General features: G+C 39.5%; 1 protein-coding gene across 1 annotated transcript in view; it reads left to right on the top strand.

Moving 5' to 3' along the window:
- The first annotated feature begins 977 nt into the window (after nucleotides 1–977).
- Nucleotides 978–20,490, top strand: part of LOC146001583 (periostin) — a 37,581-nt gene continuing 18,068 nt past the window's right edge. Inside the window, exon 1 of the mRNA XM_083139084.1 lies at nucleotides 978–1,208. Within this exon, the coding sequence (XP_082995210.1) occupies nucleotides 1,043–1,208 (166 nt within the window). The 5' untranslated portion in view covers nucleotides 978–1,042. The remainder of the gene's footprint in view (nucleotides 1,209–20,490) is intronic.

The following is a 20,490-nucleotide window of genomic DNA, read 5'->3' as shown; positions in this document are numbered from 1 at the left end:
TGGCTAAGGTTCCAGCTTCGAGCCTTGTACTGGGCGTGAGTGTTTTGTGAATCTTTTCAGTTTCATCTCATTGTCGTTATTCTCATAATCGCGATTGTTGTGAAAGTTTGTTTTTTAAGTCTACTTTATGCATATATAAAGTAATTGGGACTGGACCTACTGTTTAAAGGGAGATCCGAACCACAGTGTGCTTTCGTCATATATCGACGACCCTCTGACAGCATTACCACTACGCCTTGTGGAGGCATATAGCGCGGTTATTATTATTATTATTATTATTTCTTAATGAGGTTACATTTCAAACTATATTTTTTGTATCTACATTTTCACATACAGATAGTGTCATGAGCGTGACCCCACGTTAAACATAACAAAGGTTGCGCAATCTTTAAATAATTACAATATTTAAAAATAAAAGTAACAAACAATATTCATTCGTAAAATCTTTGCGCAACAAATTAGAAGACAACACAGAGAAAAAGAAGAGAAATGGGAATTGAGAAATAAACAAAAATAGGCAACGGCTTATTCAAGTGAGAAAGTACAAGAAACAAGATAAGTTGGCGATTGATTAGTGTTGGAGGATATGAGCAGGCACAAGATAGGAAAATCGGGAGTGCGTTATAATATTACAGCGATGTAAAAATAGGACAAAGAGTTCGCATAAGACTAAAGTGCCGGTCTGGATAAACCTATGTGCATAAAATGAGTTTCCGACCCAACCTCTTTCATTACCTGCATTTCGAACAGAACGCGGCAAAGGGAAAGGTAACTTTACCAACCTTGTTCGGCTCTACAAATCGATTACCCAGTTTCACATTCTCCACTCATCATCCCACACGTTCGTTACAAATCAACACGAGGAAAGTTTCGAGCGAAAGATGCGTCATCGAACGTTTTCCTTGAGGGCCGACTATAATAACGGTCGCGGGAAAACTCCTCACCACACCGTTGGCAACACTGTCCGCAAGTTCCTTTTCGGTTTCTCCGCTGCAGGAACGTGAAATTTCTCAGTGCTTCGTGCGTCGTTCGCGAAGGTGGAATGTTGTCGCTCATGTTAGTGTTGACGACGGTCGTCGCGTCGTCCGTGCAGGACAGGCAGCTGCCGGACACGTCGGGGATCGAAGGAGAACTCACGGAGAAGCTGGGAGTGGATCAATTCTTTTCTCTGTGGCTGGTTTTCCACAACGACGAGGTCAGGACGTCAGGTAAGCACAGGAAGTGACCAAAATAAGGAAAGAGATCTCGGTGTGAAGTGGCTTGACGAGTTCTGGAATTGTAATGGGCTTCGTGTGTATGTGTCTTGTGTGCGTACGAATTTATTGGGCTTGAATGCTTGATTTCTTTGCCTTTTAATGTCAAGTGCGTTCCGAAAGTCGCACGAGTTTAACGCGTTAAACGAGTTATGGCAACTGGTCGTTCCATAAGTGCTTTCGTGAAAAATTGTGAAGTTCGTTATGCTGTTCCTAAAGTTGTTTTTCGTGCGAGAACGAACTTCGCCAACCATATGGCTGGCAGGCTACCTAGGAGTCCACGAAAAATAAAAACCTTCCAAAATCTCATGAAGTACTCTGTTTACGGTCTCCAATATTTATTTTCACTAAAGAATGGTCTCATAGGTGTACTCATAAACATTTTAGGAAGCAGAAGTTCAGCTATTGAAAAGTATTTTAATGACATTATGAATACAAAAATGGAGCGATATCGACTTATTTTCTTCAAGAATAATAAGTCCAGAAAGCCCCCACGACAGCTCGGAGCGGACCGGAACGACGTTCCGGTTCGTGAAGATCCGGAACCTTCCCGTTCCGTCTCGTCTGAAATAGCAACGGACGGTCCTGGTTCGTTAACTTTTTTAGACATGTACACATGTAAATTTAATTCAATTTTTTCCCCGGTTGGGCAAGCTGACAATCATTCACGATTTCTGTTTACATTTCTAGGGTACCCTGAAAAAGGCACTTAAGTCACAAACTGCGATTTTCTGTTGCTTTCATTTAAGTCACACTGATTCAATTAAAGAAAATATTAATCATCATGACTTCATATTGGGCATGTGTAATCGGCCTCGGTATCGTCGTCGCCTTGTACTAAAGGGGTCCCGGGTTCGATACCTGGTGGAGGCACATTGGTTCGGATCCCACTTTAAACTGTAGGTCTAGTCCCGACTAGACTTGCTGTGCAAAAAGTGGACTAAACACCAACTCAAATCATGTGTAATGATTCTAAATAGTGATGACCCAACATGTATATCAAGTCTGCAATGTTTGCTATTAAAAGAATAAACATAAATAACTGCTGTAAAGTTGCATTTTTTTACGTAAGGACTTTTTCTCGAACAGCCTAGTTTTTAAAAGGAAAGAATATTCCAGAAGTCTCGTGTCCAATGTACTGTACTTTAGTACTTGATACTTACTATTTAATGTTTATGTAAATATTTAATATTAACTATTAATTGTAATACTTCGTTCATTTCACTAGTCGTCAATCACGTCACTGTTATAATCAGTGACAAAAGAAGAAAAGAATGGCACCATCGTTCCGTTTCGTGAAAATTTCCATTTTGAGCACTTCCCCCTAAACACCAAACTCACCGGCGTCTCTTGCCTCCTTACGTTCCGGTCATCAATTTCAGCTAAATATCATTCATCCTCATCGTCGCGATTATCTTAAAAAAGAATGTAATGAGCAAAATACAGAATTCACATTTACAGTTAATGAGAATTTATAAAAGCTAGGGTAATATCACAGGCACCTGTGACGAGGGGCAGCCACCATTAAGTAAATACAAAATACAAATATGCGTATTTTGCTCGAACTGCATTTATCATCAAGCTTTTCTTGTATTCAAGTAAGCGGTAAAGGGTAGACCGTACGATATGGTGTTGTTCATACTTGTTGAAGCTTACCTGATAACTGATTCAGTCGAAATATTGCGTATGCAAATAATACGCCAGAACTACATAAAATGGTACGGTTGTTTACGATTATTATTATTTTATGGAACATTGTATTCTGATACAAAGCGTCATAGGTGCTCTGAGGGGTTTGTTTGTAGGGATCAGAACCTACCTTTGAATTTGTTTTTCTTGAAGAATATAGAGCAATATGATTATTTTGGTCCACTTTTCTATTTGTAATCATACTGGATATAATATATTTTTGTACAGGAGAAAAGAAGGGTCCGCGGTGGTCTAGTGAGTAGAGCTTTTGATGGTCTCAATCTACGGGTACCTGGGAATAAAGGCGGCCGGAGCGTGGTGCTAATCACATCACCTTCAGCGTTGCCATGATCGAGAATCTGTGGATCCCTACCTCTAAACGGGGGAGACCTTATGAAACAGAAAAGAGAAAATATCGAACCAAGTTCGTTTTCGGTAAATGAGACATTTGTTTCAAATATAGGCAAGTGCGATTGACTAAGAAGGAGCTAGATGTAGGAGCCGATAGGTACGAAGTTAAACAACTTTCATTTCTTTTCACTTTCTCACCAGATCCCACCGTTATGATGGCTCGAAATGCTGCTTGAGAGATTGCTGATAAGCGCGACATTTTCTCGGATTGTGCTCCGTGACAACTAACCCTTGGCCTCCATTCCTACTCGAGGTCGTGCCTACCGGTAACACAGGCCAGTCCATGATCCCTTCGAGGAAAGTGAAATATCTGGGAAATTTTCGTCAGGGATTGAGAAATCGTAAGGTGTCGAAGTAAATGCAATGCATTGGTCTTCTTCACGAAGGATGAGAGCCAGTTGACAATTGTTGGCACAAGGTCCTGTTTCGCAGCTGGTTACATATTACGTCATGGGTGAGGTCAATAACTTTCTGACGCCCTTCTCTTCTCAGAAACGGTCTCAAATTAACCCTGATATGTTGTTTCGACGAGATAAATATCGCCGGCTGATATTGTCGTATCTCCATTTTTCGTCGGAAGTGAGTTGATTATATTATCTTGTCCCGTGCATGTTAATACGTCACATTCAGAAGCAACACATCTGGCTGTCAAGTGCTGTGAATTGTCAATATTAATAAAATGTTTGCCTAAATCATGTAGTGTATTCAAAATTCATAAAATCCTACTTCAGTCAGCTCTCCTGAAGAGTTAGTGCAGATGGACATATGACAAAACAGTATTCAGCTGGCGATATGACGGTTAATTTTTCATTACATATCGTAGCGAAGTGATGGTATCTAGACGGGATTAGTCGAGACTTGGCAGTGTCTCAAGTTGTCGAAATGTATAGAACATAAACACCATATTCAGCTTGTTACTGCATAAACTTCGATCTAGCCGACCTCCGTGGCTGAGTGGTTAGCACAGCGCGCTACGACACCAGGAATGTACGACGCCTGGGAATTGGTTTTCTTTGTGAGTGTCCCTTCATCAATTTCCTCCTATCAACACTCATCCCCATCGTCGCAATTAGCAAAAGTTGCATAAAACCCCCTCCTTCATAACGCGGGTGATATACCATTGCACTTCCAACACTGAACAATAGATTACCATGTGCACTTCGAGGTGTGTGTTGTTTTTCTTAACGACGTTTCTTCGTTGCAAATATTTCATTTAACTTCATGCCGGGATGAAGAACTCAGATTTTAGTGCAGAAGGACAGTGTTGCCAGATCTGCTGCTCTGTACTTGCTGCAAAAGGGGATGGGTGATCGAGATATGCTGCCCGGAGCAATAATAATGTCTTCCGCACTCGTCATTGAATGCTCAATGTTGCCAACCGCCGTACGAAATAATTCTCTAACCGATCTAAAGAATCCTCGTCATGATAGGAAAGCATTTGTAGAATTGGTTATTTACGTCGCACAGTTTAAAGTGGAATCCGTACAAATGTGCAATGTGTCTTCAATGGGAATCGAATCCGGGATCTTGATTTAATCTAAACAATGAGGATGAATGGCGAATTAGTGAAGTTGTACAATGAAGCATTCACGTCTTACCGCCTAGTGATCTAGTGCAAAGAGTGGTCGATTCACAATCTCACCACAGAAAGTTCTGTGTTCCATTCTTTGTCTGGGCATGAGTGTTTCTTTGTGCGTGTGTATCCCTTCATCAATTTCATCTAATCATCATTAATTCTTATCGTCACAATTGTCCTAAAGAGGCAGAGGAGCAACATGTGTCCATGTCTCATTGAAAATTCGAGTTTAGGGCCTCCCAGATGGCGAAGTGGTAGCGTCGTCGCCTTGTAATCAAGAGGTCAAGGATTTCTGATCCCACTTTAAACTGTAGGTCCAGTCCCGATTAGCCTTACTGTGCATAAAGTGGACTTTTAAAACACCAAAGCAACCAACCAAAATTCGAGTTTAAAACCTCTGGCCATTGGCATGCCAGACATGCTCCCCTTCCGAAACTTTGCCAAATCACACTGCTCTACAATGGAATTTTTACAGAAACCAAAGTAGGCATTTTTGAATATATATTTTTAGACGCTGAAATAGAAAATTTCATTAAACGTTGTTCATTGTTTCTTGTATGTTTCCATATTTTTCAAGGAAACTTAACACAACCTCTTAAATGTTGCGTCTTATGCCCTATTGACCTTATTTTTTCGAATTGGAATAACACCAAAAATATTTATTGTAACCCGAAATTACATACAAAAGAAAGACCGTGATGTGTTCGTCGCAAAATTCTACATTTTGCATATATTCTGTGAAGAACAACACGAATATCCTAAATTATTTGCTATGCGAGTTCAGTGTGTAGATAATATTCTGGTAAAAGTAGTAGTTTATGAATACAGTAGTCACGATTGATATACATGGAGTGAGACGTATTGCAGCAAATTGTACTATCTTCATCCTAACAATTTTCCGACACTCTTTACTTTATCGAAGGTTGGTCCACTCCAGAAAAAATCCTGGCTACGCCCCTGCCTCTGACTCCGTAGCGCATTACGTTAGCTACTACGCCACAGACGCTGGCAGGCCGGAAGTTGTCTGTTTTCTAGTCGTAATATACTTCTTAGTTATGGAATGCATTTAAAGTGGAGTCTCATGATCCTATTTCCATTTTGGTTATTTTGCATCGTTTTTGTACCTCTTGAACTAATTAAATGAGTTAGGAAGAAAGACAATGGTGCATACCAAACCATGCTTCGAACCTGGAACCTCTGGCTTTGTAGCGTGTGACGCTGACATGACAGCTCCACCACAGAGTCGTCAAATTTTAAGGAGTTAAAATATAAAATTGCCGACGTTTCGTAAGGAATGTCGGGTTTTCCGTGGAGCATGGATCAACTATGCACTACGAACACAGCTTGAAGAATAACCCATCTCATCCATTTGCTTGCCGTCGGTATGATATGCCATTTATTTACAAAGTTTTGCCTGCGTTTTGACGAAATTCCCCGAGATGGCAACACTGTGCGTGACTAATTCAACTCTTCCATTCGGGTATTCGGTGCGAGTTTCTCGCAAGCTTCTACTCGGAAAAGGTGACATTGTCTTACGCATGCGCGTCCTGAGTTTGGATCCAAAGCCTAGATTACTCATTCCTTGCATTACGGCGAAACGAACTGCCTTTACTGTGCGAATAAATGCATGCGGAATACTAAACGTGCTTCACTGAGAGAAAGCATTTTTTTTCTCTGGAACAATTTGTCGTTCTCATTACCAGCATTTATTATGAAGACTTCAGGTGCTGTGTTTATTACGCTCAATATACCACGGGCGTCGTCAAAAAAAAATACAGGGTAGGTCAGGTCGTTGATATAAATTTGAATAATATTTTAGCACTTTACTACTACTAACTTGGGGGACACTCTTCTACTCGATCCGCTGATCATAGCGGAGTGGTTGTCTTATGTTAATTGTAGACATCTCGGCAAGAGAAATAATCGCTTATTATTTTTTTATGTCCAGGCAGTTGATCATTTTTTTAGATGTCTCCGGGGTGTCTCTGCCCTCTTTCTTAATCTACGCGTTGTTTTTTTTCCATTAATCTGATGTTTCTTCACTTTTTAAAAAGGAAAATAGGGCCTGCGATTCAGTCGGAGCATTCATTACTTCTACTTTCGCTCTCTGTATTTATAAAGGTAAAGGGTTCCCCTGTGCATAGCACCATGCCATGAAGGCGTATAGGGGGTGTGGGGGTAACGCCCCACACTTTCTTGATCCGGTCGTGAGTGGGGGTGATGTGATCAGCATCACGCCCCTGACCGCCTTTACCCCCCAGGGTTTCCCCCAGGTACCCATGTTATTCGACGCTGGGTAGTTATGTCTATCTGATTCTTCGCTTTAATCTTTCTTTGCCTATTTTTCTTTTACATCTTCCCGTTTCTCTTCTCATTTCTTCACTGTATTTCTTTATCATTCCTCGTTCATGTTTTACTTGATCTTATTTCCTTCTTTTTTCTGTATTCTGTATCTCTCTAACTTTTATTCTTCTTTGTATTCCATTTTTTGCACTCTCATTCTCATTCTGTCTTTATCAATATGCTCTGTGTCTCTTTTCTTCTCCCTTTTTCTGTGCATTTCCCCTTCTTTCTTTACATTCTGTTTCTCATTCCTCTTTTTTATAATTTCCCCTTTCCCTCACACATCTCTCTCTCTCTCTCTCTCTCTCTCTCTCTCTCTCTCTCTCTCTTTTAGTCATTGTCTTCCTCTTCTGTATTTTCTTTTCCTCACTCTTTTATTTTTCTTCTCTCTTTTTCTGACACTCATTCTCTCTTTCTCTTTCCCGGTCTACTATAAACAACTAATCGTCATATTGGCGCTGTTTGAAAATACATCACTCACGCAGGAGGTTGGGATAAGGTTGATATATGGAGGGTTGTTTACACCTCCCCAACCAGTAACGACGCCCCTGCTACAACAGATTAGATACCTGCTACGATTGTGTGAACTTGGTCGATCTGCTGCCCAACCATTGACGTGCACCGACACGAAGGCTATAACAGATTCCATTCCACCTGTTGCTGTTCCGTTAATGCACCTGCTTTGAATTCTAAACGTTGCGGGTTTTCTTTGCTTTCTGACTTCCTACAAAGAAACAAGTGCTTTCCTGGCGAAGGCGGCGATTTACTGGTTGAGAAGGCGAAAACATAAAGGAAACGTTTAGCAGAAGTTTAAATGGAAGAAAATCGTAATCCTTGGCCTAAACGCACAGAAGTTAATTGCTGTGCATTAGCACGTAGCAAGGAGAGTGAAAGGTATCAAGGTGGCGTGTGCGGACAAGTGAAGAATGCTGTAAAGTTAAGTAATGTCTCTGGTAGAGCAGGGAAGGGAGCTTTGTACGTACATTCCTCATCAAGAATATTCTAAGGTTGCATAGAATGTGACCTATATTTGAGCACTGCAGCGAAAATGTTATCCACCTTTTGATTATATAACCATAACGTAATACGTACTTGTAGCTAGGGATGGTACGACACTTGAGATCACAGGTGCTGAGTGTAAAGGGTGACAAGGAAGGTACCTTGTGATCCCCAAATTATTACAACGGGGCCAAAGTATCTCTTTACCCTCCACTCAATATTCACTCTCATTTAAGAATTTATATTTTAAATGGATAGAGTCGAGTTTTAATTTTAAGATGCACAGATAGGTTAATTGGGACTGGACCTACAGTTTAAAGTGGGACCCAAAGTGGAATAGACAGAAATACAATATGGGCTATATAAAAAATATATTGGTTCTTATTCTATGTATGAATCAGCCATTCCTTTAATAATCTTAGTAATCAGATTCATCGACAAAATATATCTTCTCAAAAACAAATGGCTATCGTCGTCATAACATGAATGTCAAACTACAATAAGATAATCCTACATTGCAGAGATAGAGAGACGCACAGGCATTCCATTAAATGTTCAAGGAACACAGCTTTTATGCTGTTGCTTTCTTTTCTGTTTTTCGAAGCAAGAATTCACATTCTCTTAAAATTTATAAACCAAGTGAACGTGTTGCTGCTTATAAGAACCTATGACAATTTGGAACATTACACGTTATATATTATTTTATCAAACGTGTTTGAAGTTCTGCTGAAGTTTGCATACGTGGACGCTGTGCTGCAGCTCTGTTTGTGTACTCTTTTTCGATTTGTCAGGAACGACGTAATGAACCTTTGTTGCGAGGAAAAGTATCAACCTGGGAATTTCTTAGAAGATAATTATTAACCACTGCCTTCGCCGGACACGGCTTATAAACAGGTTTCGTCTTTCTTTCATTTTGTTCCAGAACACGCTAAGGAAAAGAAGAAAGCGATGGGAAAGTAACTTGGTTCCTTTCCCTGTCGTTTACAAAGGTTCATATTTCCAGAACGGAAAATTATTTCCCGAAATAAAAGGCACACTTTATCTTTCTTAGCTTCAAACGCAAGAAACATTGTTTTGGGGCAATTACATTGTGGCGGGTGTGACATTGACAAATTTACATTTATTTTTTAAAATTATTTTCTTAGCATCTTCAAATATGTAACTCTATCAATTCATATAATTTCATTTTCCTTGATGAAAGTTATTTAATTTCAGAATATTCCTCTCCCATCTCAATATTCAGCTACAGAAAATACATTTTTTGTAATTGTGACGGGTGTGACACTTATGAGACTTGACTTGAGGACCTTCCTCAGTCTTTCAGAAAAGTATGTGAAATATATGAAACAATTTTATTTTATTTTCACAAAGCAAACTTTAGTTGACATTCAGATGCTTTTAGTTTTTAAAAATATTACTACATACTTTTTTAATAAACATTTTTTTGGGTGTGACATCATGCACATTATTTTCAATGTAGGATTATGGAACAATGCAAAGGCTATGAAAATTATCATAAATAGATTCTTCAAACTAAGGTTTGTTTCAGAAATGAAGTAGGATACCTCAGAGCTTAAGATATAGAAATACTAAATGAGACAATTAGAAAGAAATTAGAAGTAATTTAGGTATAATACTATGAAACTAAATTAAGTGGAAGCATCACACATAAAACCCCACTTCTACTATAAAAAGTAATACGTTTGAAACAATTTAAAAGCCATGAAACTAATGTTTGTATTAATAATTCCAAATTCTGCATAACTTTCCATTTAATTTCATATATAATAAGGGATACTTTCAATAAAAATAAATTAACTTTGTTTGTCCACTTTCACAAAGTTTACCCTTCAAACAACACATCGCTTCAAATTTTGTTGACTGTGAGTTTTCATTTCAGGATTCTCGTTGTTTTACATTCCTAACATATTTCGTTTGAATGAGACAATTGTTAATGCTTGTTGATAAAGCAAGGCTGAAGCAAAATGCACATAAACGCACTGTCAACGAAAAAATATATAATGCCACGCCACGTGAAAGACCAGTGTTCGATTCCCGGAATGGTGATAGAGACAATTTATCATTCGATCAGTCACTCAGGGGTTCCTCAACCATTTTCTCATTACTGTGTACCTGGGACTGGGGGCGTCACCTTATGGGGGAGAAGGGGAAAGGGGATCGAGGCGTGGAATTGATCACATCACCTCCATGGACGTCCGCACGTTTTTTTTTTTTCAGGGAGGGGCAAGCCAGGTAATTTTTTTTTCCAAGGGGTCAAACGAGACATATTTCTCCCCATAGTAGTGTTGCCTCCTCAAAAAACCCTTCTTCATGTTGAAGTTAGCATGTTCCTGCAACATCCTTCCAATAGTTAACTGAAATTACTGTGACTCAAATGAAATATATATATGTGTAATATATAAGTTTATGGTAACATCTATTTTCCAGGGGGGCGTGCCCCCCTTCGCCTCCCCCCTTCCGGACGCCCATGATCACCTCCATTGTGGTGATATTCGATATTGTATATGGAGTCACTGGCGTACGCAGGATTTATTTTCGGAGGAGGCTGAAATTGTAAAAGTGTATATCACCTGTGGCCGAGTGGTTAGTACATCACGCTGCGACGCCAAGGGTCCCGGGTTCGAATCCCGCTCGGGCTTGGTTGTTTGTGAATGTCCATTCATCAATTTCATCATTTCATTACTCATCCCCATCTTCGCAAATTAGCCAAGTGGCACAAAACGCGAAGTAAAATAAACTAAATCAATCAATCATGGGTAGGGACGGGATGCATTATAATTTACAAATTTAACCTTTGTTTTAAAAGTTGTTTGAAGAGGAATGCGGTAATAAGGGGTCATTTTAAGGGAAGTTTGCAATTACCACTTTGTTTTTCCCTAGATATTTAGTGCTTTCATTTGGAAATTTTGAATTTCTCAAAATTTCGGGAGAGACTGTAGCCCCATCAGTCCCCCACCCCTCCCCTGCGTACCCCAGTATATGGAGCCCTTCACATTGACGTTGAAATGCCAAGGGACTTTTCGAAAGTCAACTTTAATTTTTATTATCCTCTCGAAATGGACATCATTCAGCGCTTTCAACAACCAACCAGCCAAATTCAAGTGAGAAGAAAATGGTTAGTCGTCGGTGGTTAGCTGGTTAGCGCACGGGATTTGTAGTGAAATCTCAGGCCCGTCGTGTATTTGTTCCACATCACTATATAAAAGAAATTTGTTCATCTGAAGACGAGAGAATAGGTGCGTGCTATCTCGAAACACAGTGGCAGAATATAAGACAATGGATGTCGTCCTATTGTGATTGAATGTTAATTAATTACAAATATCCGAATAGCTGGTATATTGATGATATACTTTTTCAAACACCAAACTATGTTTGTTTCTCTAGATATAGGCTTAAACGTCACACATTTCCCAAGAGTAATGAGAAGTAAACAAAGCAATGAACAAAACTTCCAAGGAAAATTGCTTACAACCTTCCATGCCCTTTACTGGTCTTCGCTTTTTTGCTTCCGCCTTCTTCAGATGTTTGCGTAACGGCTATTTAAAAGCAAATTATCCTTGTTTTGCCTGCACTCATCTCTTGCAAGTAAATTCTGACTTGCAGAACTTCTTTGAAACTTCTGTCAAGAAGAGACGTCGAAAATGTAAGAGCAAAGCAAGGAACCTGACTTCAGCTCTAGTGTTGCCCAAGGGTTTTTCTGCGCTTTTTAAACTCCAGGGTTTGTTTTTGTAACATGAGTAAGAGGAGCTTGTTTTCCTTACTTATAGGAACAGTTGCCGACCTCCGTGGCGGAATGGTTACCACAGTGCGCTACGACGGAAGGGACCAAGGTTCGAATCCCGGCCTGGGCATGGGTGTTCTTTGTGAATGTCCCTTCATCAATTTCATATAATCACTCATCTTCACCTTTGCGATTAGCCAAAAGTGGTACTAATGCAAATAAAAATAAACCAAATCAATCAATTATGGGAACTGTTTAATGAACGCATTCATATTCTTTCTTTACCTTTATCAATCTTATGATAAAAGTGCTCTGTATATACGGATTCATGCCATCTGGCTGATTGCATTGCAATGAGGAAGGTTTCAAAATACTGTATATATATTCATGGTTCTATTCGCCAGAGCGAGCGTCGTTAACTCCGATTGCTGTTTTTCAGGGTATGCTGCGAGGAAAAATAGGCAGTAATTCAATATCCCTTCAAAAAAATCAGTACTGCGGGAGACTACAGGAAATATCCCTCCTTTAGCCAATGAAAGGAAAAAATATATTAGCTATATTATATTATATTATATATTATTATGTATATTACATGCAGCATATACCACCAACAATTGGCAGATTTAATGCTGGAGAATCGGAATTTATTTTACTGCAACATTTTGCTCCTTGTGTCTTGACTTGTATCTTTAGGTCACCGGCTCACCGCATCCTACTTTATTTTTGTTACTGTACGTCATTTCCCACTGGTAATTCTCAATGTTAAACGCACATATGTTGTATTTCTCAGATGAGATTCACAACGCCCTCCCAGTTCTCTGGAATGCCCCCGGAGCAAATTTTCTGAATGAAACACTATAATTGTGTACTCGCTGTACACCCTACAGCAAAAGAAACAGTAGGCGAACTGGCAACCCCATTTGCATTCGATATGTTTTTCCAGAATGTTATGATCATGAATTGAAATAAGAACGTCAATGAGCAGAGAACAACATCTGCTTCACATCAACAGAACTCCATTCCTTAAAACAATTACTACTATTATTTTTATCGCTGGCTGTACATAATATGTAGAAATGTTTCTCATTATATTTCCAATGTTACATCATGTTCTGTGACCTCCCCAGAAAAAAAATTGTGGATCCGCGTATGGCTACAACAACAATAACTACTCCTACTTCTACTACAATGATAATTTATTGCTTTAGGAAATTACTAGTCGTCCCTTGATGATGCCTTGATATTGGCGTGTGAAGTGAATCACGCAATATACGTGTCTGTCCATGACACATGTTCGATGTTACATTTCACTTAATAGTCGCATTAGTATTTTAACTTGCAGATAGATCTAATCGAGAATAGTTTTTAAAAGTAAGGCCGTACCCTATTTCTAGTGGTGTATGCGATTGAAATAATGTGAGAGGAATTATGATTACGTTGAGTAGAAACTTCTCCCATTGCTCACTGCGATGGCATGTCATACTGTTGGCTACAAGTAAGGTCGTAAATAGGTTAGTGGGATGAATCAATTGCGCATTTACAATTTTTCTTTTCCTTCTCAACGAAAGGGGAAAGCATGGTTTGCTATCAATGCAATATAGAGTTTTAACTGTACGGTGTGTAAGCTATGCATTACGAAAACAGAAGTTGAGGCTTAGGTAAGACATCGATATTTTCCGCCCTTGCTCGCTATTCATACATACCCGCGTTAAGCAGTGGCGGAATGGTCCAAGCTGCCTACAGGAGCAATAGAACGCTATTACCGTTTTCCTTGGCGATTAATTGTTTGAAATGCCTCGGTGAAGGGGACAATCCGCTTCCGCCTTCCTCGATCTGTCAATGTATTTGAAGCGTTTGATCTACGTAACTCTTAGCGAAGAAAAGCCAAATAACAATCGACGTAGTAGCGAAAAATATTTCTGGCGAGAGCCACAACAATTAGCAGAAGTTTGTCTAGAATTTTCCATTTTAGAGTTTTAAGTTCGTATTTAGGGGGTGTTAGGGTAAATTTAAAGCAAAAATGACCATAAATTGGGCCTTTGTGGAAAATTTAAGGAGTATTGTGGAAATTTCACTGTATGGGTTTATCATTGGGGATTAGTCCTCGTGACAAATTCTACAGAGACTAATTAACGTATCTTTTATGTATTGATAGGCTAATCGGGACTAGACCTGCAACAGTGGTGTCGTGTGTAGATGACACTATGTTCACCAAAATTTTACACATAAATTCAGATCCACCCCTCCCTCGTCGTAAACATGCCTTCAGTATATATATATTTTTATGTGGCTTTCCATCCTCTCTAAATTAATCGTGACAATGAATTTATGGCACAGATGAGAAGCAAAGATTGAACGTCAATGCGTTATACAGGGTTCGAACCTAGGCCCCCTTGACTTGGTGGCGTGAAACTAACCACTCCGCCAGGGGGTTTAACTTTATCAGGAAGAAATGAACACATGAATGGGTACTGACAACACGTTGTTTTGTACCTTGCCCAACTCTGGTTTCTGCCTAAAAATCAATGAATTTACTACTTCGAAAGCAATATTTTGTGCACAAAGTGAACACTAAGACACAAAGCTTAGTTCACTTTTTGAGAGCAATATTAGGACAGAAAAATTAACTTGTAAGGTTCTGAAGCTGCAACGATCAAAACATGGGGGTACGTACAATTTCTCTTCGCATTTGGGTTGCATGTTGCTGCAACCTTTTCCCACGAAAATTGCAACGCAGTGAATTTGAGAGAGAGAGAGAGAGAGAGAGAGGAGGGGGAGGGGGAATAGAGTTTGAGGTCGTAAGAAAGTCTTGCTCACTTTCAACCTACGTGACTCTGTTCTCAATGTCCTTGGCTGTTCTTAAAAAGATGAGCGAAGAAAGCAGCGCTGTTGGCCCACTTCTGGATGCCAAATTCCCTTCGGATGTTCACTTTTCGCCTGTGGCCATTTCGACCTGCAAACAGACCAATGTTGCCATCTTGAACACCATGCCGGCTTCATCTATCATAGTATATGTACTTTTTAAAAAAATAGAACTCCGTGACGCGACAGTCCTCTAAGAGCCAGGGCCTGTCAGAGTGGCTTTTATTGAATGACGCGTGGTCGGCACATCTGATCCCATCGCCGCCGTTTTCTGACTTTCGAGACCCAGGCCCACTTGTCCTCACGACGCTGGGTCAACGCCTACATTTGGGGGCTCCCACCTGGAATCGCACCAGGGACCGCTCGCGTTAAAGCATTTGACTACGCAGGAGCCCAGCAATAGCATACGTATAAGCAACAAATATACCCAAAATTTGTTGTAATAATTGGAGTTTGCCCTTGGTAAGTACATTTCATGCATGGGCTCACAGTTAAAAGTGGAATCCTAAGCACAGCAACTTGCCTCCAGCAGGAACTAAGCCTGGGGCCTTATAGTTACAAGGCAGCCACTGCGATATCGGGGAGACCCATCTTACATAAGAGAATCGTGAATTTTTATCTACGGAACCATAATTAATTCCTATTACATGTTTTGCGTGACAAGGAAAAAGATGAATAAATAACACATGCCATTCCTTGGTGATTGCGCTAGTAATATGAGTAACTTTTCCCCCTTGCATTTTTTCGAACTTAACTTCAAATCTGATTGGGCAATTTTTCTCCTGAATTCCCCCGTATGCCTCATTCTGTCGAGGCGCATGTCTCTGGCGCTTTGGGTGTTAATTGCTCTGGGACTGGGAGAATATCTCAAGGTTACGTGGGATTTTTCCCATCCCCTTTGACGTGACGACAACAACGGCCTCAGTGCATTATATTCGGAAGCTATCCAGCTCCTTGCGGCAAACTATTTCCCCATTGTTTCCTTCTTCTTCACCTTGCGTTTTATTCAGTTTCGGACGCAAACCCACGTCGATTCATTTCTTTAGGTTACATCACTTATCCCTACCGGTAAACTAACATGGAATGGAAGACCATGAAACAGTTGAAATGAAGCAAACACTGTTTCATTCTTGGAAATGCCAGTCCTCTAGGGCAAGGTGGCAGGCAGAAATTGTTTTGACGTAGCCAATGGCAGCTTTCCCACGATATGAGGAAAATACTTGAATTGCGTGTTCTTTATTCGCCTTCGTGAATAATCTTAATGATTAACAGATAATTGACTTGCCTCAAGAGCAGGCCTTGTTCCAAATTCAGTATTTTGTTTTTAGAACGCGGAAAATTTTCCCTTGAAAATACGTAATGAAACTAGGTTTTTTAGGTGACCTATGACGTCCGGAAGTTACAATAGTTAATATTCAATTAACGCGAGAATGTACCTCTCATTTGGCGTCTGAAAGGTAACAATAAAAATAAAACTTCAATCACAAGACTCCCTGAGAACGTCGTTAATTAGTTGTCATAATGTCTTTAAGGAGTAATGATGGACATACCATCCCGCCAGAGGAAAACATGCCAATCAAATTTTTATGGTGTGTTTCCTTAAATTGCATTTCTCTCTACATGCTCATATTTGTACACTGTGTTTCCACGGTAGTAACTGACCTACATTGTGTATCTATAAACAAAAACAGACTTTTCATCGATACCGCAAAAAGGCCGACGTTCTTTTGCAAGAAATCAACTGGTATAGTACGCAGAAAATCGAATGACATTTACTTCATAAGAGTAGTCTTTCTGCTCTGTTCCTCCAAGTTTGTATTAACAATTTACATAATAGGCATCCGTGCCATGCATACATATTTTGTATGCATACATATTTGTAGAAATCCTTCAGATCTCGGAGCAAGCAAGGAAAAACCATACGCTCGAAAGTTTATTTTTTCTTTTCAATCTTCGGTGGACAATATGAAGAGCCAAGGTTTCTCTTCGTGTGTAGTGGTATTAAATGTAGATACATGGGTGTTATTTAGGGTGACATGTCAATTCCTCGTTTATGTGAAAAGGTGAACTTTAATGTAAGCAAGAGCATGTCCGCGTCACAGTTAAAGATTTTCGCAAAGAAAATCCAAAACATATTCCCACTTTGCCTCCATGTCCGTGACGGAGTGGTTGGCATAGCGCGCTACGACGCTAGAGGTCCCGGATTCGAATCCCGGCCTGGGAATGGGTGTTATTTGTGAGTGTTCCTTCAACAATTTCATCATATGATCACTCATCCTCATCTTCGCGATTAGCCAAAAGTGTCAGAAATGCGAAGTGGAATAAACCAAATCAATCAAACATTCTCATCTCACTCAAAGACCTTGTGAATCTAATCCAAAATCTACCATTATCTACAGCTCAATGTGAAATAAACCTAACCTTAACAGATTAGAGAAATCTTTTAGAAGTTTTAAACCTACTTTTCTTTTCCCCTACATTGCTTTCATGCAGAAAAAATTGCAAGAAATTGGATCAAGTCTAAGCACTACAGTGACAAGCAAACTGACAAACCATAGAACCTCCAGTGAGTCTCATTTTTCTCGTGAATTCATCTGACTAATGTAATTTTCTTACAGTTTGACTTTAGAGTTTAACTTAAAATGTGTTTGTGTTGCATTCGATATCAAAATTAGATTTTAGGCAATTAATGTCTAATTCTGAGTATACCTAATACATAGGTAAAATAATTATTCCCGTGTCTGGTAAAATCACAAATTGCACTCTGTTTTAATGCCTAGGAAACATTTCGTTTCACCTACGAATGATATCGCGATGAGATGCGTCGAGAATTGTCACAGCCTCATCTTTTCACCTGTGTGGCGAGGTCATTTTCGTTCTTGTTTGTGCTTATTTTTGTTTCGGTTTCCACTCAGAAGTTGTTAAAACTTATTCTAGATTCACTTTACGCTCAGGTAGGCTAATCGGGACTGAATCTAGTTTAAAGTGGAATGCAAAGCACTGTGCATGTGGTACCTCTTAATTACAAGGCGAGATATCTCGTCCTGACCCACGAAATGTTCAGTAAAAACAACACCTACATTGTGTCACCACTCAAAGTTGAACAACGTACAATATGTCATTAAAGCAAAAACTTTTCTTGATAATTGTTTTTGTTCTGTTTTCCATCTTGTTTGGACGCTGTGAACCGTCGAAATATGGAATTTTATCCTGAATAGATGAAACCGGGCAGCACATGTTCGCAATTGTCTCTAATGGATTAACTTTGCAATTACAGTAAACAAATATAAGACACGACTTATTTGAAAAAAAAAATCAATAAGATATACGCTTGGTATGTCTGCATAAGACACACAGTTATTTAAATTTAGTTTAAACAATTTCTTCAAATATGATTCCAGAGTTTTCAACGAGATCGTTTCGGACATCAAGTATCGTCTCGCTTTGATTTTGAAGAGATTTATTTCAGTCTCGTCTCGAAATTTGAGAGGAAACAGAGGCTTTTCTTGTTTGAGTACCATCTCTATTTTCGAGAAATCTCTTAATATGTAGGTTTAAGTGTAATTTTCCGAACACCCTCTTACAAAGTTATGAAAATTATGGATGACATACAGGAGTACATTGTACCCCCCCTAGTTGGTCTGTCGTGTCTCGTCTCGTTTGTGCGAGAATTTGGTTTCAGAAAATTCCATTTATTAAAAAAATTCAAAAGAAAAGGAGGTCAGTCATATACCCATCTATATATAATGAAGAAGATTTGTATATTCGAATAGACGCGACCACGTATTTACAAAAGTGTACCCCCCCCCCCCTTACTTAAAAGAGCATTCATCTGGAGCGTGATTTTCTGAGAGTAAACATTACCTGATCCCATCGTTCCACACACATTTTAAACAATTTTCATCTCCTTAACAAGGTTTTCAAGAGCACTAGTAGTAGCAAGCACAATGTAGTAGAATAAGTTTACAATGGTTTGAATTTCTGTGGTGAGGAAGATAATGCTTTTAAGTTATAAACAATAGAAACTTTTTTTTATTGATCGAATTGAAAATCGGTTCTTTTAACAGTAGGACCTTGCGTCTGTCAAATTATGTGAGAGGGAGGGTACAGGGGGTACAATTTGATTTACGGCTTTAGGGGTTACAGTACCCCCCTTCAAAAATTTGAGGGATATAATGTACCTCTGTACTCCCCTGTTCCTGCGCCACTGAGTCCACATTGTAATCAGTTTGTATTACTTGAATGTACTCCGAGCATCGTTTGCTATTCGTTTCCCAGACTCAATAACGCGACAAAGACGTCAGCCCGGTCGATTCCGTTCCAAATAATAGGGAGCGATATCGTCGTGACATAGTGACTTTCGCTGACGCCGTCACATTGCTACCTCTGTTTATTTCTATGCACTGAACTTCGTCGTCTACAAAGTTGGCAGTATGACCGTCCGTACCCTAAGAGGGTTATTGTAGATGATTCAAATTAAGCCCTGTCTTATCCTCTTACAATATTGGATCAACCGTTAAAACAACAACTGCTCAGTCTTCTGTAATAAAAACGTAATCAAATGAAATCTCAAAACTTTGATTGTTTTGCTCCATCTTTTGCATTTTCAACACCTGCCCATTCAAGGCAAGTTTGCTTGAAAATTCCATATCATCTAACACACTGTCCTTTCATATAATCATATGATATAATATCGTCTTCTGTAATGTTTGTTTGACAGCTCTCGTGGAATTTATTAGTTCCCCCCCTTTTTTATTATGGTTCTGTGAATGGAGGATATGTAAACTGTTCTTTAGAACAATAATACCAGCAGGCCTGAGAACGCAAGAAAATGTAACATTGAAATCTAATTTCGATTCTCCAAACAGGTGAATGAACCAAACTACGTAACTTGCTCAATTCTGTGCCACCTACCGCTCTTGCTGTGGAAAATCCATGCGATGCACACAATGGCTTTCCAAAACGTCTCGCAATCACGTCAAAATACGAGACTTGTTCCATTACGTAACTACTCCTGAGATCGAACATCCAGTAACATGGGAACATAAAACCTGTGTTCTATTTTCTTTTTCATTTCGTGAGAAATCCAGAAAATAGTTCACTATCAAAACAAGCGGAAAAACAGAATCGAAATGTACACATACAGCAAGCACTACAATTCTTCGAGATCATTAAAATCGAGAGAAAATGCCCATAACTGTATTCGTGAACATTGGTTGAATGTATCGTTTGCATGTAATTTTCTACTTCTTGAGTCACTTGAGATATTTATGCGAGTGAGAATTGTAGTACTGAGAATGTATAGTTTTTCTGCTAGTTCATTTTAACACGTACCTGTGAGAGAGCCTCCAATTAGACGATACAGGGGTGTAAGGGGATGACCTTCCACGTAGTACACCCAATTGTCAACCTCACTTCCACGTAGTGCACCCTGGACTGCATTTCGACTAACAAGACTCGGGTGTTTCGCCCTTTTAACCGGTCAGAATATTTTAGTTACACGACATTACAGTTCTGTTATTTTAGTTATGGTAAGGGGCTGGACCCCGTATCATGTGAAGGGAGGGAAATAGCCTAAAATTTAAGTGCCGACGCACCCAAAATTTTAAGTTCAA

The sequence above is a fragment of the Lepisma saccharinum genome, chromosome 17 (assembly GCF_977018435.1).
Source record: "Lepisma saccharinum chromosome 17, izLepSacc3.1, whole genome shotgun sequence".
NCBI lineage: Eukaryota > Metazoa > Arthropoda > Insecta > Zygentoma > Lepismatidae > Lepisma > Lepisma saccharinum.
The sequence above is the reverse complement of the archived record's forward strand: the minus strand, read 5'-3'. Positions and strand labels throughout refer to the sequence as shown.